Source organism: Lissotriton vulgaris, chromosome 9, assembly GCF_964263255.1.
Source record: "Lissotriton vulgaris chromosome 9, aLisVul1.2, whole genome shotgun sequence".
Lineage (NCBI taxonomy): Eukaryota > Metazoa > Chordata > Amphibia > Caudata > Salamandridae > Lissotriton > Lissotriton vulgaris.
In genome coordinates this window covers 235,422,426-235,449,059 of record NC_141697.1, presented here as the reverse complement: position 1 = coordinate 235,449,059, position 26,634 = coordinate 235,422,426, and the positions used below count along the sequence as shown (strand labels likewise).

The following is a 26,634-nucleotide window of genomic DNA, read 5'->3' as shown; positions in this document are numbered from 1 at the left end:
TTGTAGGATGTAGCCATTGTTAATGAGTACTGCTCAACAATTCTAAAAGGTCACAAATAAAATGTTACTAAATATTGCAAAATGCCAGATGTGCTGCTCAGATTTGCACAAATACTGCTCTGCCAGCATGTGAGAGGGAATTGCAAGTTCTAAAGTAGGTCAGCCCTACTTCTTCTACAGAGAACTGCTGTCAGGCTCGGACTGCCCATTTTTGTTTCTACCAGGCATTTCCCCGGTGGAGCCTTTTGAGTCTGGTTTTAGGTCAGGAGCCTCCTGCAGGGGCCTCTGTCACTTAATACAGCTTCTCCAGAAGATTACAGCAGGTGGGGTGGAGTGGGGAGAGAGAAGAGAGAGATGATAGAGTGAGGAGGAAGGTAGAACATTTTTACTAGGGCTGCTTTCAGGTGTCACGCCTGCCTTGGCAATCTTCTCTATACCTAGGGCTCTTCACTGTAGAAGATGGGTGACCAAGGTATCGGAGATGATGCTCAAAGTGCTAGAACTGATGCAGGTTACCTGTAACCTTCAGATTACTGAGCTATCTGGCTTACACCCTCAGACAGTAGAGTCACTCTGTAGGTTACAGATAATGTGATGATGCCAGTGCACACAGAATGAAAAACACATATTGCTATGCCTCCTTATACATTATCGTACTAGTTTACCCATTGTACTGTCACGTAATGCAGACAGTGTCAGTCCGGTTTTTATTACACTTCAATGCCTCGCCTGGTTTGCTACCACTCCCCCAGAGTACATAAAAGACCACTGCCCTGGCTTGTCAGGGGTTAGGTTCTATCTTTATCATGCATGGTAGTCCAAACTATGATACTTTCCAAAAACCTGGAGATCTCAATGACTTCCACAGTTGCTTTACCTGATATTTGAAAAACAAGTCACTGTTTGACTGACACACTCTGTCCCGGATGTGATTGTCTACCACATCAAATGCACTCCAGTGCATTGAGTGCTGTTAAATGCCCAAACAGCTTGGTAAAACAACAAAGGTTAACTGGAATTATTTTTCAAACACACTACATTAGCTTAGTTCTAGAAGGTCTCTCTGGATGACCTATGGTGACGTATTTGTTCAAATATTTGAAGCTTTTAAGCGCAAAAGATAATTTTTTTGTACATTGGTCATAATTAGTATCTTTTGTGTCTTTCCTATCTCACCTCCTACCACACCAATCTAGCTGGCCAGTTTTCTGGAATTTCCTCTCCCGAAATGTACCGACAGACACTCCTTTCTGGATGCCGCTGCGTGGAACTGGACTGCTGGAAGGGAAAACCACCTGAAGAAGAACCCATTATAACTCACGGCTACACCATGACCACCGAAATTCTATTCAAGGTGAGAGGACTGTGTGATTTACTTCAAGATCGCTTCAATAAACAACACTATTTGGCTCTGCAGCCTCTCACGCTCTATACTCTCCCCCTTCAGGCCATCCTCCAAGCTGCTGCCTGCCTAAACCTAAACCTAGGACAAGGCAAGAGCGACCTTATTAACCACGCCCCTAGAGTACCTGTCCTGGCTCACCTTTTCAGAATGCATCAATCAGTTGGAAAAAAGAGCCACTGTTCAAAGCTGCAAAAACCAGGGCCCAGACTTAGTAAGGGCTAGTGTTGCCCTTGCATCACACAACACGACGCAAGGGAGCATAGACCCTTAAGTCAGATTTACTAATCCATGCAAAGCCACCTTGCAGTGGAAGTCGCTGCCTTGCATTAATCTGCTTTTTGACGGTTTTCCATGGGTGGAACATGGGCAATCCAACACATCCACCCATGTATTGTAGTGTAGTCCCAGGTTTATTAAGAATAGTAAATCTAGGAATGCATCAAAATGTTAGCCATCCCATCATAGGCGTAATGAGGAGAAATATGTTTATTTCTGCTTGTTATCTCCTCTGTGTATGTGTGGCAAATTCTGCAGCACTCATAAAATGGCGACAATGCCTCTGAGGGTTGTTTTTGTGCAGGAAGAGGTCCCTTCATGCACAAAAACACTCCCTCCTGCAATGCAGGCACACTTGCACATGGCACAAAGATGACTGCATTGACGCAAGGCAGCACTCAGTGCACCAGCACACAGTGAGAGTAGGAAAGTGTGGCACATTCCTGCTCTCTCCATTTGACGCAGCACAGCAAGTTGTCTTGCTGCGTTACACCAAATGGTAATAACTCTGGGCCCTGATGTCCTTCTTTGAGTACAAAGTAATCAAGACCTTGGTGGAGATAGCAGAAAATTCAGAGGTGCATTTTGGTACCCCCTCCTGCCCAAAAATCTACTTTCTTCCTCATTTGTAGCGTTAAGCCCTGATCAAATGTACAAAATGGATGTTAAGCTGAAAACATTAAATTTCCTGGTTAAATCAGTTACAGGTAATATGATAAAAGATACAAAAACCAATGGCTTGGAATGTCACCCAAGTAATTACCAGTCACAGTGATTAACTCAAGCGATGAACAAAACTATTTTTTTTATTTTTCTAAACAAGATACCCTAAGCTCTGCCCAGATATATACACTGAGCCATTGCACCTCACTCGTGAAACCCAACAAGACAAAACCATTCTGTGCATGCTTGTAATCCTGTCTAGAGGAGATCTTTCCTCACAAATCAAGCTGGATGATTTCTACAGGACTTAGACTGATTTTTGATCCAGCTGACCTCTACCACAAGTATCATAGTGGGCATAAAAATAATGGTCTGGAATGAAATTCTGAGTCATTAATAGTAGTATCATTTCACTTATTATTTTTATTACGTATTTGGTTTTTAACAGTTATAATGCCGGCATCAGTTTCTCCAACTAGATACAAAACATTACAATATCTAGGACTGGGTGAATTAAACTATTACATAATAAAGGCCAATCAAGTGTTATGAAATAGTTACAGTATTTCTAAATCATTGGTAATTTATAATGGATTTCCATTGGGTGTTATTTTTATGTTTGCTAGTCATTCCAAAAACCTGACTGGATATTATTATTAAGAGGTTTGACAAGTCTTGCTCAACAACATAAACTTGTCATAGTAAGAATGTATGCATTAGGTATAGTACCACTACCCCATATTAAAAAAAAATCAGGGATTTGCTTATTTAAGAATTCAGTTGCAACTTTAATTGCCCTCAGTGGCGCTACAATTTGATACATACTTTGTTGTTAATAACATGTATCATAGACAGAGGGCATACTAGTAAAAGATGGAGCTTTAAATAAGCTAAACTTCTAATAAACTAAACTACTACAATATAGAGTTTTAAATAAGCTAAACTTCTAAACAGTTAATAACTGAACAAAAAAAGCTCTCCCTGCTCAGTGATCTCTCTAAAGCTATATTCATGCAATATCACAAATAGTGCACCAATGCTTGGGTTGCACCCATTCCTGCAACAAAGTAGAGGTCATAAAGTTCAGATCTCCCCGTAAGAGTGTCCTGAGAAAATGTGTAGGTGGACAAGCCTCCATAATAGGTGTGAAGGTGGGGAAACAGTTTTTGGGGTAAAGTAATTAAAAGAGGGAACTCAATATATCTGCTGGAGGACACCACAAGAGATCCCTTGAAACTTGCATTGTGGTTAACATAAAAGATCTGCTACTGAGGGTAGGTAAAGCCCTATGACAATGAATATCACAGAGAGTGTATTACATGACAGTCAAATCATAAATATTAGAACAAATAAAATTCAGAGCGAACTAACCAAGCACTTCTGAAGATATTGCTAAGACGAGCCCCGTAGGCACCAGGAAAAACTGGGGGACCCAGAATCACCAAGGGGGTAAGAACAGGGCCGGACTGGCTACCAGGCGACTTGGTTTGGTGCCAAGCTGGGGGGTGATTTCATTGCGGTGGGGGCTGATTTCGGTGATGTGGACCTGCATATGCTTCTACATAAACAAAGCAAAAGGAATGGTTTTAAGTACACTCGGTCCCCATCAACGAAATCAGCCCCCACTTTGGCAGCACACCAAAATGCCCTGTAGCTAGTCCGGCCCTGGTTAAGAAGGCATGCAGCCTATCTAAGGGAGTGTTAGAGATAAGTCCTAAGTACACTGAGAACAGGATACAAAAAAATGGATATAACAATAACAGCAACAATGAATAACCCCGGGCGGAATCCTCCGCTCTGCCCGCGGACTGTGCGGTAATTTGTATGCTCCGCTTTCAGCGTAGGACGCGGAGAAGGCAAATCTCCACACACCCGCAGTGGAGTCAAGTTGGCCAGCCCTCACCTCCACCCCCCATATTAAAAATGACTTCTACATGGCTTAAAATTTAATCAAAACCTCTTACCTGGCAAGCGACGTCCCCAGGCTGCCCTCCTCCACTTTCTCGCCTTCTGGGTAATTCTTTGAGAAAACTGCGCATGCTTGTGCGCCCGTGCATGCATATTTCTCGCAAGTAATGTGAGAAATGTGCATGCGCGGGCGCGCGAGGATCACAGTTTTCTCAAAGAATTAGCCAGGTGGCGAGGAAGAGGAGAAGGCCAGCCTGGGGGGATGTATGACATTACAACGCATGCTTTTACCACGCATGCTTTTACAACGTAAGTAATACAACGCAAACCTTTACAACGCATAGCGCTTTGGGGTGCTGGATAGTGAATAGTTTAATTTACTATTCCAACTCCAGTTCCCATGCACACTAGGGAAGGTGTTGGATAGTAAATTAAATCTATTCCCTATCCTAGAGCGTCCCCCAGCGCAATGCGTTGTAATGGTTTGCGTTGTAATAGATGCGTCGTAAAGGCACTGCGTGGTAAAAGTTGCAATGTAAAGGATGTTTCCTAGCCTGGGGACACTGCATGCCATGTAAGTGGTTTTGATTTAATTTTAAGTCATGTATAAGCCATTTTTATTATAGGGGGGTGGAGGCGGGTGGAGTAGCGTAGCTGAGGTCCAGAGAGTTTGTTCGCAACACCGTGGACCTCCGCATAGCCCCGCTACGCCCACTACGGCCGGCGTTAACAATGAACTGGGAAACTTGAAGCAACTTGAGAAAAAGCAATAAAGGTGCAGGACACAATGTGGGGCGAACTTAGCAAGAGTTGGAGCCATACAACACAGTGAAGCTGCCAGTACCATCTTCCTAGTTTATCCTTTTTATAGTCACTGATGTTCTTACTTCACTTGCCCTGACCGAGACTTGTCTGTTCATGAACTTGTGTGTATTATCTGGCCTTCAACTGTTTCCAGTTTTTTCCCATATTTTATCAAATAAAACTGTATATTTTATCACCAGTGTGCTTTTCCTTGCCTTCCCCTGCCGTCTTGCCTTTTCTTTTCTTTGTAAGGATGAGCTACTTGAAATTCCTTCACTAATCTTGGGGAATTAACAAATTATTCTACTCCTAAGACCTTTTGGAAGATCATACCCCTTCCATGCTACAAGATACTGCAGGTTACAGTGTATATTCTTCAGTCAAGGATAGCTACAGCATCATATTCCGTTGAGGTGTCTAAATAAACTGGTGTTGGTGCTTTGATCGTGGTCCTGTGGTGGTGTTGATGTGGCTGCCTTTATCCTAAATATATATACTTCTGGATCTAGTGTTCATCTGTTAGTAGCTAAACGTAAGGCATAAGTTCCTATCAGCTATGTGATCTTAAAGGGCCCCACAAATCTGGGAGTACATTTGGGTCAGACACTGGGATGGATGAGTGTGATGTAAAGAGCCATCATTTATCCCCCACTTTGTAACTAGGGGTTTGCTTTCTGTGATAGTTAAGACATTTCTTGTAATCCGAGCTAGTTTTTAACAGTTTGAATTACCCTATTTGTGTGTGTGGTTAAGCTTTTTAAGTAGGGATGTAACAGAGGGCACTGAAGAAATAGAAAATGTGGAAGGTTATAACCTTTAGTAAAACCTGAAATCCAACAAAAGTATGATCAATTAAGACACTATTAATTGTATGCCAATTTCTTTAGGTACACCCAAGATGGAGAGTCCTTTGGATTCTCCATCACAAAGCATTTCAAACACAGTTCCACGGATTGGTTCAGCCTTCTGTCTGCCCATCTGTTTGAGGATGGTAACTGGTAAGCTTAGAATTTACTGTGCCCAAATATTGCAGCAATGTATTCCAGCATTTGGCTATGAATTGTGATTAGGCCTGGGCAGATCTCACGGATTTCTACTTTGCGGATTTCAGCAAAGTCCAAAAAAACTCTATCAAATTCCACAAAGCTAACCTAGCAGGCGAAGCTCTATTTTACAATGCTAACACTCAATCAAATAAATAAATAATCTCAATTAAAGGGCGGCAAACATAGAAATTATGACTTTTCACCACAGATGACAGAATTGAGCTATTTTATGTTGAAAACTGTAACAAGACATTTAGCAAACAACTGGAAAGTTTTGCATTTGTAATTGTGCTAACAACACCCTTGAATGCAGATCCACTGATGCCCGGTGCTGCTTCTGCCGCCCATAAAAACCAGAACGTAGGTGCCATTGTTACCATCCCCCTGTGCCATGGCACTGGAGATGCCCACACAGGTCCAACCCTCACTGGACACTGAGGGAGACTTGGCCCACAAGAGGTAGCCACACTACCGCACCTACTGATGCTAGGCATGAGATGTAGAGCAAATGGCTTCACCCACCTTTTGTCAGGGGCACTAAGGCCACTACTGCTCCAGAGACCCTTGCGTACAAGGCGCTCTGCGACAACAGCTGCTCGAGGCTTGTGCCATGGCACTGCCACCAGACATGCACTGAGGCCTCATGCCTGTGTCTATATGTTTAGTACGCCTTCTATAATGTCAGTAAGGTGGGAGAGCACCTCTCTTGTCCCGCCGAAGCACCTCGGAGAACGAAGTTGAAATATTGAAGGAAGTACCTGTTTTTAACAGCTTGCTCACACTATGACTAGTCCTTCACGATCTGCTGCAGAGTGACGAATCACAGATCGTCATCAGACCTGCAGTGCAGAGTGAAGTTTGAAAGATTGTTATACCTAGCCTAAAAAGCACCACCCTCCAGTCCCAGCTCCATAACCAAAGCAACAAGTCACAACCCAAATCACGAGTCAGGAAGACATCATCTGTCAGACTTTCATGCAAGAAAAGGCGATCATCTTAAAATGGTAGCAGATAATACTATTAGGTAGGGGTGAAAGCAGGCGCGCCAGTAAACTCTACTCCACTGGAGTGTAGACAGAGCATTTTGCCGAACTTCGCACTGCCAAGAGTAGCACATTTAGTGTTGCGCACTTCAAATAAAAGCGCAGGCCCGAGTGTTATTTATTTAGCCGTCTTTATTCCCTTCAATCGTCTTACAACTGGCGCGTGCACTCGTGCCGCCCCTTTTCCTCCCCATCCGGCCGTGCCTGACCCGGAAGTCCGGGACCTCGTCGGGCATGGTGACACGGCATCACAGAGTGGCAAAAACCCACCAGCGGAGCTGAGTTCACTGCCCAACCTTAATTGTGATCCCCTGCCTAACAATCCCATTCCAAAAATTGTCAGCTAACTCTAGGAACGGCGACACGACATCTCCCCCCTTTGTAAATTGTCATGTACCTTAGATCATTGTTCTTTAAAGTTCTTTAAATGAGTCGAACTGGCCTTTGAGTGGTCATCTGCAGCCGGCATGGAGGCAGTTGTTCTCCAGGTTCATCCATGTTGATTATGCGAGGGTGTTCTTCGAGGTTATCTGCTCCTGGATCTGAGTTGTCTGTGTCCCTGTCTGCATAATCTTTCCGGCTGTAGATTGCAGGCACACTTCTTGAAGTGTGATACGTTGCTCGCGGTCCTCTTTGTTGTGGAGGCTGCTTTGATCATGGTTTCTTTTTTCTTCACCACTTGTAGTGGGTGAGCATGATATCGGCTGTCGGCATAGGCTCTCTGTTCCTGTTTCACCAGTACCTAATCTCCTTAGATGCTGGATGTCATTGCATGGCGCCGATTATCAGCGTAGTTCTTCATCTTTGCTTTCTTGTCTCTGTCCAGGTTCATTAGCGTCTCGTGATCTGTGGTTGGGAATCTGGAGTGAATGATTACGTCCGACTTCGGAATCCTGGTGCGCGGCCTTCTCCCGAGCATCAGGGTAGCAGGGCATCTGTTGGTGGTGCTGTGTGGAGTTGTCCTGTAGGCTCTCAGCACTTCATTAAGTGCCTGTTGTATGTCACACTGGGACAGTTCAGCTTGTTGTATTGTTTTCTTCGAGGTGGCCATGAAGCGTTCAACCATCCCATTGGCTTGGGGCCATAAGGGGGTGATTTTCCGGTGTTTAAAGTTCAGATGGTCTGCAAATTCTGTGAACTCATGTCCATTGAATGGTGGTCCATTGTCTGTTTTTATGATCTGTGGAATCCCACATGCTGCGAATGTTTCATCAAGGATGGGTATGACTGCAGATGCTCTTGTGGACGATAGTTGTTGTGCAATGGGAAAGCGAGAATATTCGTCCATGATGACGATTACATATTTCCCGGATTTTAGTCGGCCGAAGAAATCAACAGCTACTTGTTGCCATACACCGTCCGGGAGATCGGACATCTGCAGCAGGGAATGTGGCTCTCCTTGCCCCACTAGTTAGCATTGTGGGCAGTCTTGAAGCGTGGCTTCTACCATCTGATCAAGAGATGGGAACCAGACCCTCTCACGCAGTGCTTTCTTCATGGCTACTATGCCCCTGTGGCCTTCATGAGCTAGATTGATGGTCCCTTGTTGTAGTTGTTGAAGAATGACAATTCTCCTGTCTCTCAGTAACAACCCATCTGCACTGATTGTGAGGCCATCTTTGACGTGTCTGAAAGATGAAAGTTCCTGCATATTGATGCCAGTGATGGTTTGGGAGGTCTCCAGATGTCTCAATGGGTCCACTTGGATGCGCTGCATAACGTCTTGGAGTGTGGCATCTTTGACAGTGGCTTCTGTAATGGCATCTAGTGGGACGACAGGTGGGCGTGCTTGATCAATCACGGGGTGGAGGTATTCTTCGGCTAGCGAAGCGCGTGTCTGTGTCAATGTTTGAGGCTGGCGTGAGATGCAATCCGACGGATTTTCAGCCTTTCCCGATTTGTGAATAATTGTGTAGGTGTAGTCCTGCAGGCGGATTCCCCACCTTTCGATCCTCAGAGGCATCTTCGCTCATGGGTTGCCGAAGATAGTTATTAAGGCCTGATTGTCAGTAATGAGTGTGAAATGCTTCCAGTAGACAAATAGGTGGAAGTGCTCACATGCCCATACGACGGCCAAGCTCTCCTTCTCTGGTTGCGAGTGTGCTTTTTACGTGTCAGTGAGGCTGCGGCTGGCATAGGCTATGATGTGACGCTGGTCTCTTTCGTCATCGTATTGGGCGAGAATGGCTCCAAGGCCCACGGGGCTGGCGTCAACGGAGATTTCCGTTTTCCGTTTGAGGTTGAAGTAGGCCAAATTGGCAGCAGACCTTACAGTGTTTTGGATTTTGTTGAACGCATGTTCACAAGCCTTGGACCAGTGAAATGGTTGGCCTTGTCTCGTTAGCTCTCTTAGTGGGTCGCTGATGGTGGCATATTCTTTGATGTATCTGGCACAATAGCTAACCATGCCCAGGAATGACCGAATGTCACTGACATCGCGAGGTTGCGGGTGTCAGCTAGCGCTGAGACTTTTTCGGGATCTGGTCTCATGCCATCTTTGGAGAAGATATGGCCGTAGAACTTGAGGGTCAATTAGTGGAATTCCACTTGTCCCCGTTGAGGGTAAGATTGGCATTTAGAAGGGCATGACACACGCGGTCCAAGGCTTTGTCATGTTCTTCACGTGTCGTACCAAATACGAGTATGTCGTCACTGTAATTAAATGAGTTGGGAATGTGGTGGATCACTCGTCGAACGTCTTCTTGAAAGATTTCCGCTGCTGACGAGATGCCAACATTAAGGCGTTTGTATCTGAAGAGTCCTTGATGGGTGGTAAAAGTAGTGATGTATCTCAACTTTTCGTGGAGTTCGAGTTGGTGATACTCCTTGTTGAGATCCAGTTTTTAAAAAATCGTCGCTCCATTCAGGCGGGTAATCATGTCACTAATATGAGGTCCGAGATGTCTTTCTCGTTCTATGGCTGTGTTTGGGGCAAGCATGTTCACGCACAGGCGCGCTTTGTTTTCATGCCCTCGTTTGGGTACGACTACCACCGGTGACACCCAGGGAGTGGGTCCGGATGATCGTTCTACGATGTCTGCTCTCAGCCGATCTTGAAGTTCATCATCGACCACTTGCTGGAGATGAGATGGTACTTTCCTGTGGTGTTGAGCTACTGGTGTGACTTGCTCATTGATGTGCAATTTAACTTTAACGTTGGCTAGTTTTCCTAGGCCTGAGAACAGCTTCGGGAATTTGTTGATCATGTTGGGCGAGTTATCTACTTTCAATAGGATCTCCACCAGCCTCAGTCGTTCTGCTGTAGGTAGGCTGAGTATGCAGTCAGCAGCTTCAGGGCCTTCTATGACATGAATCTGAGCCTGAATTGATCTGTTCTTGTAGGTTAGCGTTGTGGGAAAACGTCCTTGACATGGCAGTGTCTCTTTGGACAGCCATGTGTAGACGTGCACTGCAGCCGGTTCTAGCATTGGTTTCGGGCACATCTTTTCATATTCCGTTGTGCAGATATAGTTCAGTGACGCTCCTGTGTCCAGAACAAACTTTGCAGAATAGTTTCCCATACTAATATCTAATCGTGGGTATTTCTTCAATCGGTCTGGGTCAGCCACCATCCATACATATTCGTCACTGTCCTGTGATATGGGAGTAAGTGTGGCCGATTCTCTTGATGTTGACCGGTGAGATCGATACGATGCCTGGGACTAAGTACTGGACCTGGACGAACTGGTAGACCGGTCTCTTCTTCCATGTACCGCCCTCGCGTGGTGACGTGTCCCATCACTTCGTCTGACCGGCCTAGTTTTTTTACGCCTGGTTTGGCACATAGCTTCAAAATGATTGTCCCTCCCGCATCGGTGACATTGTTGACCCAGGGCTGGGCAAGTGCCAGGGTGTGGATATTCCAGGCCACAGCGGTAGAAGTGCTGCGGTTGTTTCTGAGTTTTACTGCTTCTGGTCCCAACGTGGGAGGAGCTTGTGGGTTTGTCGGGCCTCCGATCTGGTCAGAGTCGCGTTTCTGTCTGAGACTGAACTCGGAGTGCTTGTTCCCGCTTTTCCGTTTTTCCAGCTTCCATTTTTTTGGCGTGTTCTTCAGCTTGATCATTTATGCGCATGAGTTCTTCAATGTCATTGAGCGAATTGTGTTTTTTGAGTAATCAACGTCTCAATAACTCGGACTGGCATCCTTCAATGTTGCGTAAACGAAGCGCATCCTCAGTGTTAAAGTTGTCGAACTCGCAGTATCATGCTAGACGCTTTAACCGTGAGATAAAATCGCCCATGGATACATCGGGTTCTTGGGACGCAAGATTTAAAGTGTAGTGTTCGTAGTCCAGGTTGCGTTTGTGGAGAAATTTCCTGTTTAGGGCGTCTTTTACGTCTGTATACGATGCAGTGTCTGCCGAGGGCAATTCTTTGATTATTTGTCCAATGTCTTTGCCCACTAAGTTCTTTAGCACTATAAGTTGATGATCAGGATCATCTACTCTTGAGCCTTTCATGAAGTCTTCAAAATGCTCTATCCAACTTTTCCACTTGGGGCCCATGCTGTTTCCTGAAGTCAGTATTAGAGGTTCGGGGGGACGCAGGAACGATACCCCCATTAGTATGGGCCCTTGCGGTGCAGCTGAGGGTGGACCTGAAGCCGCATTCTGCGTGGAATCGGGTCGAGTGGACATGGTGACGCACTGCTGTCTTCACTGTCCTTCTTGGCGCTTCTTACAGCTTCGCAGCGCTTCAAAATCTATATATTTTGCGGGCTCAGGGTGCTTCCTTTAACCTGACCTCAAAATGGCCATCGGGCTGGAGCCAATGTCTTTCTATGGGATGGGCCTGACTTCAAAAAATGGCCACCAGACATGACACCTGAATGCCGGTTTGAGAACTAGGGTTCTTACCCCAGGGCTGTGCAGCTTCCTGTCGTTTTGGGCTTCAATAGCTCGCCTCACAGGGAGTCCTTATGTCCGTGTGGGGGCTGCGATCTCGAGCCGATGGGCAGCGCTCATTTGCATAATTGTCTGCGCTTTTCCCTTTCTCTGGACGCTCTCTCGACACTGTGTGGAGGGGGGTGTCTTTGCATCCCACCCTCATCACTAGCTTTAGTGTTGCGCACTTCAAATAAAAGCGCAGACACAAGCATTATTTATTTAGCCGCCTTTATTCCCTTCAATTGGCTACACCTGGAGCGCACACTCGTGCCGCCCCTTTTCCTCCCCATCCGGCTGTGCCTGACCCGGAAGTCCGGGACCTCATCAGGCATGGCGACACAACATCATAGAGTGGCAAAAACCCGCCAGCGGAGCTGAGTTCACTGCCCAACCTTAATTGTTATCCCCTGCCTAACAATATCATTCCAAAAATTGTCAGCTAACTCTAGGAATGTGGGTAACAGCCTAAGGGACAAACTTTTAGTAAAATAATCAACCACAACTATCACTGTGGTGTATGAGTGAGAAAGGGGCAAGTCAGCATCAAAGTCAATAGAAATGTTTGCAAAAGGACAGAAAGACACAGGCAAGGGTCTTCAATTGGCCTCTGATGTTCACTCTCAACTTGTGCACAAACACTACATGTTTTGATATCCTTCCAAACTGTAGGTCACCAAAAATTACATTGAGCAAGTTCAAAAGTCTTGGTAACCCCTATATGGCCTGCTACCTGGGAGTCCTAGGGTATATGGGAAAATTAGTCTTTCATGCTTATTCTCTGCCACAGAAATTACATTTTCCTGGAACAACAGACATTGTCTCTTAATTTGCTGACTTGGTACTTCATTTAACCATCCTTTCTCATATAATGTAGTTTCTGCCTCTCTGATCAATTGAAAACATGTTACCCCCACTAACTCCTGATGATTGAATCACCAAAATCTCGCATTCAGTTACTTCTTGCATTTCAACTGAACAAGAAAGAGCATCAGCCTCCCCATGCCTTTCCCTGGATGATAGTATACCTCATACTGAAATCTAGAGAAAAAGAGAGCTCATCTGACATGCCTAGCATTACTATATCTGATAGATTTCACAAATCCTAAATTCTTATAATCAGTCCAGATTGTTACCTTATGTGTGGCTCCTTTTAGATATATTAGCATTGACTGTAGCTTGTAACTCCCAATCATATAAATGGTGTAATTTCTGTCAGTTGTAGAGAGTGTTCAAGAGAAAAAGGCAAAGGGGTGTACCTTTTAAGTCTCTGAATGTTTCTGCAACAGAATGGCCCCCAGGCAGCAGCTAAAAGCATCGGTATGAAAGATGACAGGGCGATGCATCTTGAGTGCCTAAGTGAACAAGTCCTTTAATTGCTTGAAGGACGCTTCCTGTTCCGATCCCCATTGAAACATGACAACTGCTTTTGTGAGATGAGCAATGGGTAAAAAAATCTTTGAAAAATTAGGAATAATCTGTCTGTAGAAGTTGGCGAATAACAGGAATTTTTGGATAACTTTGACAATACTTGGTGCCAACCAAATTAATACTGCTCTGACTTTACTGGGATAACGTTTTTCGGAGGTTATGAACCCCAGAAAACAGAATTTATTTTAAATCACATATCTGTAATTTCCTATACAATATTTTTGTCTAGGATGGGACAGAACCTCTCTTAAATCAATTTCATGTTCTTTTACACAGTTTGAAAAAAACAAGATGCCACCTAATTGGATGACCGCATATTGATCCAGTTTATCCCTGAAGATGTAATTCAACAAACACATAGCTGGATGCATTGCACAAACCAAAAGGCATGACAGAATGCTAGGAATGGCCATATTTGGTGATATATGCTGCTTCCCATTTATCTCCTTTTTGAATCAGTGCCAAGATATATGCACCTCACTGATCCAATTTGGAGAAGGCTTTATCAGTCTTGATCTGGTCCATCAATGCAAAGATCAGGGGCAAAAGATACAGGTCACGAATAACGATGTGATTTCTTCATGGTAGTCAAATCATTGTACATAGGTCCTATTTGTTTATGGGATGAAGCATATTAGAGCCCCAGCATGACATATTGAATTTCTGATAAATATGTTTCTTCAAGATCTCCTCTAGTTATAACTGACACACTTGAGTTTCCTTAAAGGTGAAGGGATAAATTCTGCCATGGAGAACAACTACTCCAGAGACAAGTTCAATGGGACGATCGTACTCCCTATAGAGGTGGAGTAAATCTGTTTGCATCTTCTCATCTTCACTTGATCATCACGAAAAAGGTGTAGTCAATAGAAAAAAAAGGCAACCACTACTGAACCAGGAAAGATTGGGATTTCCTCAGGTCACGAAGAGCTTTTCAGGTAATGCTAAATTGACAGAACGTAGGACAGAATAGCATACTGGGATAGTCTGACCTGTTGTCTGCCCACTTTGATTTCTCCCTCCTATCGATGAAGTAGTTTAGGAGACACATTGGAGGTTGATGATAAAAGTTGATTGAGAGTATTTAGTAAAATGCGCTGATCTTGCTGTGCCACCTCCAATTTCCTTAAAATGTTATTAATTGGTATCACCATAGCCTGAAGTTGTTTAACATCCTAGCCTACGCCCATATGGCTTACTGAAAACGGTCAGGATTGCCCCCTTTCCCAAAAGGAAGTTGAGGACACAAGATTCAGGTGATAACGCATTAAAGCCTGCCCAGGGGATTCCTATGGGAAAACGTATCTATAAGGAGGATAAACCTAGCCTCTATGTCTCACTCCCCCCTTTTGTTGTTGAGCATCAAGGCAGTATAACAGCTGGGTAGCAGCCCAGCAGAGTGACAGTCCTTTTAGCCGTGCAGTCGTCTTTCTTCCTGGTAGGGTTTCCACAGGTTCACCAGAGAATTGGTATCTGAGGTCCCAATATGTATCCCAGGTGACTCCTTTGTAGTGGGAGAAGCTTCTAGAGGTTTCCCATTTAAGTACACAGGTTTCCTTCCTCCACTGTCCTGGCTCCAGACTAACTACAGGGGGTATGCAGACCTTTGTGTGGAGGCAGGACACAGCCTGTTTAAGTGTAACAACCTGTCCATGAAGGCACATCCAGGTAGCTCTCTATTGTGTGTTGCTGTCTATAGAGTTTTCCCTAGTGTATGTTCAGCTTTTTAAATACACTGCACCCTGACCTCTGGGTCGTCCTGGGCCCAGCCTAGGGGTGACTTAGATGTATTAAAAAGGAAGGTTTGGGTCTGGCAAAAGGTTTATTTTGCCAGGTCGGAATTACAATTTAAAAGAGATCACAAAGGCTGCAATGGCAGGCCTGAGACATGTTTAGAGGGCTACGTAGGTGGGTGGCACAATAAGAGCTGCAGGCCCACTAGGATCATTTAATTTACAGGCCCTGGGCACATGTAGGTCCACTTTACTATGCACTTTAAATGTGCCAATTGGCGATAAGCCAATGTCACCATGTGTTAAGGAGGAAGCACATGCACTTTAGAATTGGTCGGCAGTGGTAAAGTGTGCAGAGTCCTAAGGCCACCTAAACAAGATCAGCAAAAATGGAGAAGGAAGGCTAAAGATTTGGGGTGGACCAGCCTAAGGCTGACAGGTCTAATACTCAGCTTCATGTTTCTTTCAATTTTATAAGCACATTGTTGAGATCTGTTCTGGCCAAGGTACGTGTTTTCACTCCAACTTTTCTTTGTAAACCACAGACACTGACTTGTGTGGTCAACACACCCCAGCCTTGTCCACCATATTGTTTAGGGTCTATTTAACCCTATAAACATTTAGGGGCTCATTAGGATGACGGACGACTTATTGGGACCGCCTGCCAAAATGGCGGGGGTCCCGTGGGGGTATTAGGATGCGCCCGCCATTGTGGCAGGCGCATCCTGCATTTTTAGCATTGTGGCGGGCGGTGCTCTCAGCACTACCCGCCACAATGCTAAAAATGCATGTATGCATTTGCATAAACAAAGCGGCAGGCACAGCGCGGTGCCTGCCGCTTTGTTTATGCAAATTCAGGGGGGTACCACAGGTACCCACCGTGTGCACCCCCCACCTCTGCTTCACTCTGGGGGCCCACAGGAGACCCCCAAAGTGAAGACCACATGCCTTTCCGTGGCGGCATCGCCGCCATGGAAAGGCATCTGAAAAAGCCAATGTTAATATGGCTGGCGGTGTCTATTACAGTGGAGTGGATATCACAGGGTTGGTCCTTGTGATGTCCTGAGGAAGAGCTGAGGGGTACAGCTCGAAACTAGTTGGCTATCTACTAGGTTTACGGTCCTATTAGACAACCGGCCTTACCTAGAGACCCACTCCACCTTTTAATTTATCTGCTAGGAGCACGAATAAAAGTTTTTTTCGCCCACTAGTAAGATATTTTTAATTCACACCACTCCACTCACTTTTTCACATTACACCACGCATAGTCCTCACTAATAGTGCTCCTATGTATTTCGCAAGTTGTAGCACGCCTCAATCCGCAGCGGATTGGGATGGGCCCTATGATGAAGCATGTCACCGTGAGGCAACTCCGTTGAGTGAGGGGACTCAAGAAAAAGGGTATCCTCCCCCTTTTTTCCAAAATCACATCTATCTATGATAGTGACTCTGACAGCATAGCTAGGTTCATTATCCGACACTTCGGATTTTTTGACACATGTATTAGACACCGCCACCATATTGGACCTTTTCCGCCCCCGTCGCAAGGGGACCGGGGCGGAAAAGTGGTGGATGGTCTTTCCATCCGCCGTGGTTCCCCCCCGCCACCCTAATATGGTGGAGGTCTTTAGGTGAGGATGGCGGGCGGATTGCCCCCGCCAGGCCGGCGGTGGCTGCCGCCAGCCTGGCGGGGGCAATCCGCCTGCCATCCTAATGGGCCCCTTAGTCTTTCAGAACAGTAATGAAAACATATTAGGATCATCATTTGGGTAGTTGTAGGCCTTGTCTGCCTTTTTCTCACATGCTGGGCCTTCTGCTGGTTTCACGTTTGTACCGCCTCTTGGGAATTGGACAGTAGGCAGGTAAGACCTTTCCAGAAGGAGCTGATTTTCATTTGGAAGTATTTGGGAGCAGGTAAGAGCATTTATGTATCAAGATCCAGTTCTCAATGACAGTAAATTTACTTCTTTTGGATTTTCATCATTTGTAAATTCACTTCAAAGGATAGATTTACATGTCCCCACTAATTGAAACCAGGGTCTGCAGCCTACTTTTTCAGTGTAAAGTTGCTATTAATAACTTTTCACATGAACTCCACCATTTGAGTGTAGATTCCAATGGTAATATATAGGAAAAGGTTCACAAAGCCTTTAAAAAACCTTTTGGTTTACATTAAATATTAATGTCAATTATTGAATATATTTATTTTAAATAGAGAGCAAAATAAAACGCTACAGAGCTATTATTTTAATTTTAAAATGTATATTACTTCCATTTAAATATTTTAATTTAAATTAAATTATTATATTTGTAATTTTTTAAAACAAACTTGAAGTTTAATATTTATATTTATTTAGTATGCTATAAATGTATTCATTCATTCAAATCTTTGTCAGCATCTGCACAGAAGAACAGGTTAAAAAATGGATTCAAAAGATAACTAGTAAAAATAAAAACAATTACGTTACGATAAAGTGCTTCCTCCTTTATAAAACCTGGGTAATAAAATTAATTTGCTTCATAATAATTCAATTTAATACACATTCCGTAATAAAATCAAGTGCTAGAGGCTTCAAGAGAGGCATCATCAGTGAGACCTCACTGCTTAATATAAGTTATGTATTGAATTAATTTAAACCGATTTTGGAAAAGGAGTTGGTGATGGACAGAGCTTCTGAATGATGCAGAATACTCCTACCCAGTCAAGAGATCAGGGCTTGATCCATCACCGTTTTTTAGCTCACTGCACCATCCCAGCTCAGAACCTGGCTACATGCAAATTAGTCTGTTCCTGTCCCAGTGCATGATGGGAACAGGCCAAACCAAACTACCAAGCCAATTCTTATACTGGGAAGGAAACAAGCTTCCGGGGACCGGTTTCTGGCATTTCAGACGTCGTCGGCCCGGCTTGCTTGAATCCTGATGGTGCAATGAGCAAGGGACTCACGTCTGAGTATACCCTCCCACACATAGGGGGTCATTACGATCGCGGACGGACTTGAGTCCGTCCGCGAACCCAGAGCATGAGGGAACATCCGCATGGGCTGCGGCGTTCCCTCTGTGCAGATTAGGATGTGACCGCCTGGGTGGCGGTCACATCCTCTATTTTAACATTGCGGCGGGTGGAGCTTCAAGCTGCACCCGCAGCAATGTTAAAAAGCATGCACAGCATTTGCGTGCACAAAGCGGCAGGCACCGCGCGGTGCCTGCTGCATTGTGCACGCAAATGCAGGGGGGTACCATAGGTACCCCCCATGTGCACCCCCCACTACACCTAGGGGGCCCGCAACGGGCCCCCGCAGTGCAGTTACACATGCTTTTCCACGGCGGAAAAGCCACCGCGGAAAAGAATGTTCAAAAGCACATCCTAATCTGGCTGACGGTGTCTGAGAGAAACCGTCACCATTTTAGTGCTTTTCCGCCGCGGTTGTAAGCCAGCCGTGGAGGAAAAGCTGCGGACCTAAACCATGACCCACCAGCCATCCTAATGTGGTGGTGGGTCCTGGTGGGTCCGCAGAGGATTTTCCGCATCCTCCGGGCCGGCGGTGGCTTCCGCCGGCCCGGAGGATGCGGAAAATCCTCCATCGTAATGACCCCCATAGTGTGGACAAAATCGATTTTGGAAAAGGAGTTGGTGATGGACAGAGCTTCTGAATGATGCAGAATACTCCTACCCAGTCAAGAGATCAGGGCTTGATCCATCACCGTTTTTTAGCTCACTGCACCATCCCAGCTCAGAACCTGGCTACATGCAAATTAGTCTGTTCCTGTCCCAGTGCATGATGGGAACAGGGCAAACCAAACTACCAAGCCAATTCTTATACTGGGAAGGAAACAAGTTTCCGGGGACCGGTTTCTGGCATTTCAGCCGTCGTCGGCCCGGCTTGCTTGAATCCTGATGTGCAATGAGCAAGGGACTCACGTCTGAGTATACCCTCCCACACATAGTGTGGACAAAATCGATTTTGGAAAAGGAGTTGGTGATGGACAGAGCTTCTGAATGATGCAGAATACTCCTACCCAGTCAAGAGATCAGGGCTTGATCCATCACCGTTTTTTAGCTCACTGCACCATCCCAGCTCAGAACCTGGCTACATGCAAATTAGTCTGTTCCTGTCCCAGTGCATGATGGGAACAGGGCAAACCAAACTACCAAGCCAATTCTTATCCTGGGAAGGAAACAAGCTTCTGGGGACCGGTTTCTGGCATTTCAGCCGTCGTCGGCCCGGCTTGCTTGAATCCTGATGGTGCAATGAGCAAGGGACTCACGTCTGAGTATACCCTCCCACACATAGTGTGGACAAAATCGATTTTGGAAAAGGAGTTGGTGATGGACAGAGCTTCTGAATGATGCAGAATACTCCTACCCAGTCAAGAGATCAGGGCTTGATCCATCACCGTTTTTTAGCTCACTGCACCATCCCAGCTCAGAACCTGGCTACATGCAAATTAGTCTGTTCCTGTCCCAAGCCCTGATCTCTTGACTGGGTAGGAGTATTCTGCATCATTCAGAAACTCTGTCCATCACCTTTTCCAAAATTGAATTAATTTAAATACATTTTATTAGTTTATAAACAAATTACATTTGCATTTATTTTTAAACTAAAAAATATTCTTAAAATGTTTTAAAATAAAATAATTTAGTTTCTATATATTTTGTACATTTATTTCAATGTATATATATTTTTAAGAAGTTCGAATAAATTAATTTATTTTAGCATGAATTCCTTTAGGGTTCTAGTTTAAGACCTTACTCCCATGGTTTGCTATGCAAGGGTGTTGCAATTCTGGAGGCTGGCCACGAGTGGTGTTGGGTGTACTTCTGGTATGGGCTGTAGTAAATTTATGACCGTATTGGGTCATTTTTTGGCTGAAGAAATTGTAGTAGTGCAGTTTGTAAATAGCAATTGGCTTAGGGTCTTACTACCAGTTTAGGCAGTCCTGATGCAGGTTGCACGCCACCGCTTCGCTCCAGGACTGCAGAAACTCACTGCTGCCCGCCAGAATACAATTAATGTTGGGGTCTGGTGGGTGGTGGGAAGTGTGGCGGTCCTGCAGCGGTACTTTTCAAAGGCTCATTGCGAGCCTTAAACAGCTGGTCCGCTGGACCACCAGTGAACTTTCCTGCACATGATGGAAATCATTATATCTGGCGTTCCTTCCCATGCAAGAACTGGGGATGCTAAACTACAGGGGCCACAGCATGTGCCCCTCAGCATGCATCCTCGTGCACAGAGGCACAACGGGGCCTTGTAGGGAGCCCTTTGTTTCCTCACCACCACCCTTTTCGTGGAAGTGCTTCCACCATGAAATGGGTAGCAGTGAGGCAAAATATGCTTGGCAGTGCCACTGCTGCACTACCAGTATATTTTGGCCTCAAACCGCTCCCAGACTGCTGCATTATCCTTGATCCGCGACAGTATCAGTGGTTCAGTGGCAGTCCAATCGCCACACTTATAATTCTGCAAGTGTTCCCGCAGTGTGGCACTGGTCAGACAGGCAACACGACTATGGCTATTCCATGGACCGCTGTAGTCATTGTAGGAATTTGCGATTCCTAAATTGCGAAAATTAAGGAATCGCAATTTAGGAATCGCAAATCCCTATGCATCAAAAAATCGCCAAAGTTTTTCCGATTTCTTAATTTTCCTTATTTGCGATTCCTTAATTGCGAATTGCAAATAAGGAATCGCTTTACATTGATTCCCATGGGCCTAGATGCCCATGGGAATCAATGGGAAGGCATTCTCATTTTGCGAATTGCAAAATGAGAATGCAATTTCCCCCTGGAATGTCACGTAAGTACATTTTAGTCACACACATGTCCCAAGGGCATGTGTATGTGTAAAATGTAAGTTTCAAAAATGCATTTTTTTGCATTTTTGAAACTTTTTCGCAAATTACCATGAAGGTTCACTTCATGGTAATTTTCCCCTTCCTAATTGCGAATTCGCAAATTAAAAAAAAAATTGCGATTTCTTAAATGCTATCGCAATTTGAGTAATCGCAAAAAATTGTGATTTCTTAAATTGCGAAAAATGAAAATAAAATGATGCATCCCAAATAAGGTTTTTGCATTCGCAAATGGCCAATTTTTGCGAATCGCGCCGTTTGCGAATGCAAAAACGCTTGATGCATGTGGGCCTTACTCTTTTGTTGATGAGTGCATTTTCCTGCCTAATTCCCTCTGTGGCCCTAGCTTAAAACCTCCTCATTCCTCCATTAACCTCTCTTATGTTGTAGTATTTCCCATTTTCCAGGTCCTTAATTTGTACCTCCCACAGTCACTACTAAAATGTAGGTCTACACATGCAAAGATCTCCACAGTTGGGCCAGAGATCTCTTCACCGAAAGATAGGAAAGGTGGAGGTGGAAACCTTGCATGAACGTTTCTGAATAGCATTTTGTAGTATGTGAGTAGTGCTGTGTAATGCTACTACACGTCCTATAAAATGTAGTTTGTGAATGGTCTTCAAAATGTTATATTTAAAAAAGATAATATGTGATAGTTATGTAAAAAGCAGAACTTAACTCATCAACTTGGAAGGAGGGGAGTGTAATTGTCGGCGCGCGGGCAGTCTGGACAAGCTGAAGGCTAACTAGGAATGCAGCAAGATGTAGATGGTAAAGAAGCTGATAGACTAAATTGAACCGTTCGTTTTTACTGGTGCCACGTCCTGTTAATCTATACGTCATAATATACAGTGAGTTTGCAAATTGGCCATTTCCAGTGCAGTTGACTGTTGTTACAAACTCGTAAAAGGTAACTGTTCTTGCAATGAATTTTGAAACAGTATAAGAATGTTAGGGCATATAAAGTGATTAAAAGAGACAAATGCTAAGCAATTTGGTTCATGATCGTACTGAATTACTAACCATATTTTTCAATTTCCAGGGCAAGTTTTACGAAAACCAATAAAAACAATCTTCTACTGCGTGAAATTGACATATAAAATTTTAGTAATAGCTATAAAGTAATCAGATTGAGCTAGTAAAATAACCACCACTAAAGGAAATCTATTGCTCTATCACAGGATGTCATTGAGGCTATTGCAGAAACTGCTTTCAAAACAAGTCCCTACCCTGTGGTCCTGTCATTCGAGAACCACGTTGACACGTGAGTATTTGTTTTATATTTCACATGGAACCATGCATTCTTGGATCAGGCTTTTGAAATCACTTCTTGTTCTGCCAGGAAGCATGCAAAATGGGGGCTGTGTTAGATTGTCATGCCTTTTTTTTCTTTTTTGCTCAGGCAACCTATGATGCTTGGTTCAAAAGCACAAACCTGCATATTGCAGTGCACTCGCTCTTTTCTCTAGTGTCGCTCGTTGTCAGTGGCGGCTCCTCCTAAAGGGTGGAGGAGCGTCACTGTGCCTGCTGTGAGCGCAGCAGATACATGTAAATGATGGCAATTACCATTTTATTACAGACACACGCTGGGCTAGCGTCAGTGTCTGAGTGTGAGTGCGGGGCTGATCGCAGCAGCAGGATCAGGATCAAAGACTTGTGAAGCTGCCAGTGTGGAGTGCGCTTGTCAGATTGGCTAGCTGTCTTGAGATGGACAGGCCGACGTGCACTTCAGACCATACCAATCCCAGCAGTGTTAAACTGCCTTTTGATCGCAGTCACAGGCCCCTAGGCTCAAAATGAGCACTGGGTTATGTGGTGTGCGCTCTAGTCTATGAGCGTGTACGCGATGACGCGTCACGCCATAGACTGGAGCGGAAGGCGCGCGCATGCGCAGCAAGGACACATTGAAGGCGCGAACGGGGAAAACGACAGTTGGCGACCGGAGCTGGTAGCGAACAGACGCTCGGCGCCCTATTGCTCATGATAACTTTGTTAATGTACAATAAAGCAGTTCTTCACCTACAGAGGCTCAGTGCAGTGAGTTTGGGGGCAAGGAAGGAACATTATATTGGCGACGAGGCTGGTACCACGGACACCATCGAGCACAGTGGACAGGAGCAAGCACCCTCCAACAGCCCCACACCAGCCAGAGGGACAGAACAGCAACCAACACGAGCATAGGGCGTGGCAGCAGCGCAGCAGCTACAGAAAAGCCAGAATACAGCATAAGCATCCAGGTCAGTGCTGCCCAAGGGAACAGAGCCTACAGCCAGCACCCTGGCAACCAAAGGCATCACACCCAAGCCAGAGGAAGGGGCGCAGGCAGACAACCCCACGCAAACCACAAGGGACAGTACTCCAGGTAGTCCCAGGAGTCAGGGTGACGCGGCAGGGAGTGCAGGAGCATCCAGGGTGCCCGACCAGCCCAGTGCCCAGGCGGCAGACCCCAGAGGCGAGGCCAGGATTGCGAATCAGGCCTCAGCCCTGTTGGCCCCCATCCCATTCCTGCCCAGACCGGGGGAACCCCAGTTAAAATGGGAGGATTGGAAGGAATACTTTCAAAATTACATTGAGGCACTGGAGGATGAGAATGGGGAGGAGTACACCCCGGCAAGGAAAAAGAGACTGTTACTCCATAATTTAGGCCCAGAAGGGGTGAGAGTGTTCAAGAACTTGGTGACCAAGGAGAGGGCTGCGACGGAGACAGATGTCTTCAAAAATGCACTAGAAGACTTGGACAGTCATTACCGCCCAGCAGTCTGTGTCTCCATTGACGGTTACAATTTCCAACAGAGGAAACAAGAGGCAGGTGAATCCATTGATGACTACGTAGCCGCGCTCCGACGACTGGCCATCACGTGCCAGTATGGGGCCCTACAGGATGAATACATAAAAGACCAGATAGTTATGCACACCACCAGTAGGGCCGTCCAAGACAAGCTATGGGCGCAGAATGAAACCTCGCTCAAGGAAGTTGTGGCAATGGTAAAAAAGGCGGAAATGTCTAAACGCGGTGCAGACGCGGCCAAAAGGGAAGGCACGCAGAGACAGATGATTAACAAAATAGATGAAGCCTCACAGGCCAGTAATCAAAAGGTGACGTATGGAGAACAGAGGAAGGATACCAAATGGACAGGGAAACAGACGGTCCGCCCCAGCACAGGCAGCAAGTTCTCGTGCTATAGATGTGGTAGCACGGCGCATTCCGCTCAAGATAAACGTTGCCCTGCGTTCCGCGCCAGATGCGCGTTCTGCGGCCTGGTCGGCCATTTTGAAAAAGTATGCCGCAAGAAGGGGAAGAAATCCACGGTCAAGTGTGTAGAATCTGCCAATGCGGAAATCAGTGAGGAAGACGACCTAGAAGAGGGTGACATGGTGCTGTGCATTGAAGACCAGGTGCTGGAGGTGTCAGGGAAGCGAAGAGATAAGCCGCGCACGGACATGCTCATAGGTGGAGTGAAAGTGCACGTGGCCGTCGACTCAGGATCTCCCTGGACCATCGTACAAAGATCCATATGGGACGAAGACTTCGCACCGGTAGTGGGACCAGACCTACTGCCACCACACATCAAACCCATCTCGTACACTGAGAACGCCATTCCCCTGGTGGGGTGCCGAGACTTCACATTTGAATTCAGAGGGAGGTCGGCCACATGCACCCTGTACGTTGCTGAGAAGGGCCCATCGGTGCTTGGATGGAGAGACGCAGGGGATCTGGGAATCATACTCAACCCGGGCGGGAGAGAACAAATACTGTTAACGGACGAGTGGCCCCTCACGAAAGAAGAAGACTGGAAATCTGCATACCCCAAAGTTTTTGAGGGTACAGTCGGTAAACTGGACAAATTCGTCCACAAAATGGTCCTCAAGGAGGGAGCAGTACCGGTAGTACACAAAGTCAGGAACATACCCATATCCACAAGTGGTGCGGTGCAACAAGAACTTCTGAGGCTGGAGGAGCAAGGCATCATAGAGCCGGTGGACAGTTCGGAGTGGCTATCCCCCTTGGTGGTAGTCAAGAAACCTAATGGAAAGGTTCGTCTCTGTGTGGACCTCCGAGAGCTCAATAAAAACCTCATCGTGGAGAAATTTCCCCTTCCCAGGATTGAGGAGATGCTGGCAAGGACAAAAGGTGTCACCCATTTTTCCACCATAGACCTCACGTCAGCGTACTATCAAATTGAGCTGCATCCCTTGAGCAGGAAGTACACCTCCTTCATTACGCCCTTCGGGTGCTACCAGTTCCGGAGGATGCCCTTTGGTCTAGCATCTGCAGCGGCCGTATTTCAGAAGCTGATGTATCGGTTGTTCAAGGACATCTCAGGGGTGCAGTACTTCCAGGATGACATTCTGGTGATGGGTGCCACCAAGGGAGATCACGACAGAAAGTTACACAGAGTCCTAGGAGTGCTGCAAAGCAAGGGACTAACTGCAGAATGGAGCAAATGTAAGATTGGGACTCACTCAGTAACGTACTTTGGTCACGAAATCGGTACACATGGTATTTCACCCAAGGAACAAAACGTGAAGGCCATCAGGAATGCCAAAGCTCCGAGTACCAAGGAGGAAGTGCGGTCATTCCTCGGAATGGCTGAGTATTACAGCAAGTTCGTGAGGCACTTTGCCACCAGAACATACAGATTGAGGCAACTCATCAGAGACAAGGCAAAGTTTGATTGGGACTCAGATGCGCAATCTGAATTTGACACGATAAAGGATTGCATCAGCCAAGCTGTTCCGCTGCAAGGTTACGTCCCCACAGACAAGACCATAGTGACGACGGATGCTAGCGACAAGGGCTTAGGGGCGGTCTTGGCACAGGAGAGGGAAGATGGATCCATCGAAACCATCAGCTTTGCTTCACGCGCGCTGTCCCCGACGGAACAAAGGTACAGCGTCATTGAAAAAGAGATGCTGGCGGTCACTTGGGCCATGGGCAAGTTTCGGCAGTTCATTTGGGGCACGAGATTCAAGCTTCAAACAGATCACAAACCTCTGATTAAAGTACTGACGTCCTCGGGCCATGACACAGCGACCCCGAGAATTGCGAAAATGACATTAAAGCTACTTGATTACACCTATGACGTGGAGTACCTACCGGGAACGCAAAACAGGGTCGCAGATTACCTCAGCAGGGCTGCGGCGATGGAGGATGCGCCGGAGGAGGCCCCGGACAAAGAGGAGATGGTGGCCAGCATGGAGGACCATGAGACGACGATAAGCTGTCAGGAATGGGCGGCTGCTTATGAGCAGGATGCGGAGAAGGTAGAGATAAAAAGGCATCTGACGTCTGGATGGCCAGACAAGAAGAAGCTCAAGGAAGGAGTGCGAAGGTTCTATGAGATGAGAGAGGAACTGTCTCTGAGCGATTCGGGAATCTTCCTATATAGAGGAGAAAGGGTAGTGCCACCGGAAACACTGACACCCAAGTTGTTGAAACAACTGCATGAAGGACACCTGGGCATCGTAAAGACCAAGGCACGTGTCAAGCAAATGTATTGGTGGCCAGGCATGGATGTCCACATAGAAAGACAAGTGAGGGAGTGTGGGCAATGCCAAGGAGCGGACAAAGTTTTACGACCACTCAGA

At 45.9% G+C, this 26,634-nt stretch overlaps 1 protein-coding gene across 1 annotated transcript in view; it reads left to right on the top strand.

The window, feature by feature from the left end:
- The window catches only part of PLCB2 (phospholipase C beta 2), a 492,254-nt gene that overhangs the window by 288,371 nt on the left and 177,249 nt on the right, over window positions 1–26,634 (top strand). Inside the window, exons 11-12 of the mRNA XM_086937381.1 lie at window positions 1,197–1,354; window positions 22,227–22,309. Coding sequence (XP_086793507.1) covers window positions 1,197–1,354; window positions 22,227–22,309 — 241 coding nt within the window. The remainder of the gene's footprint in view (window positions 1–1,196; window positions 1,355–22,226; window positions 22,310–26,634) is intronic.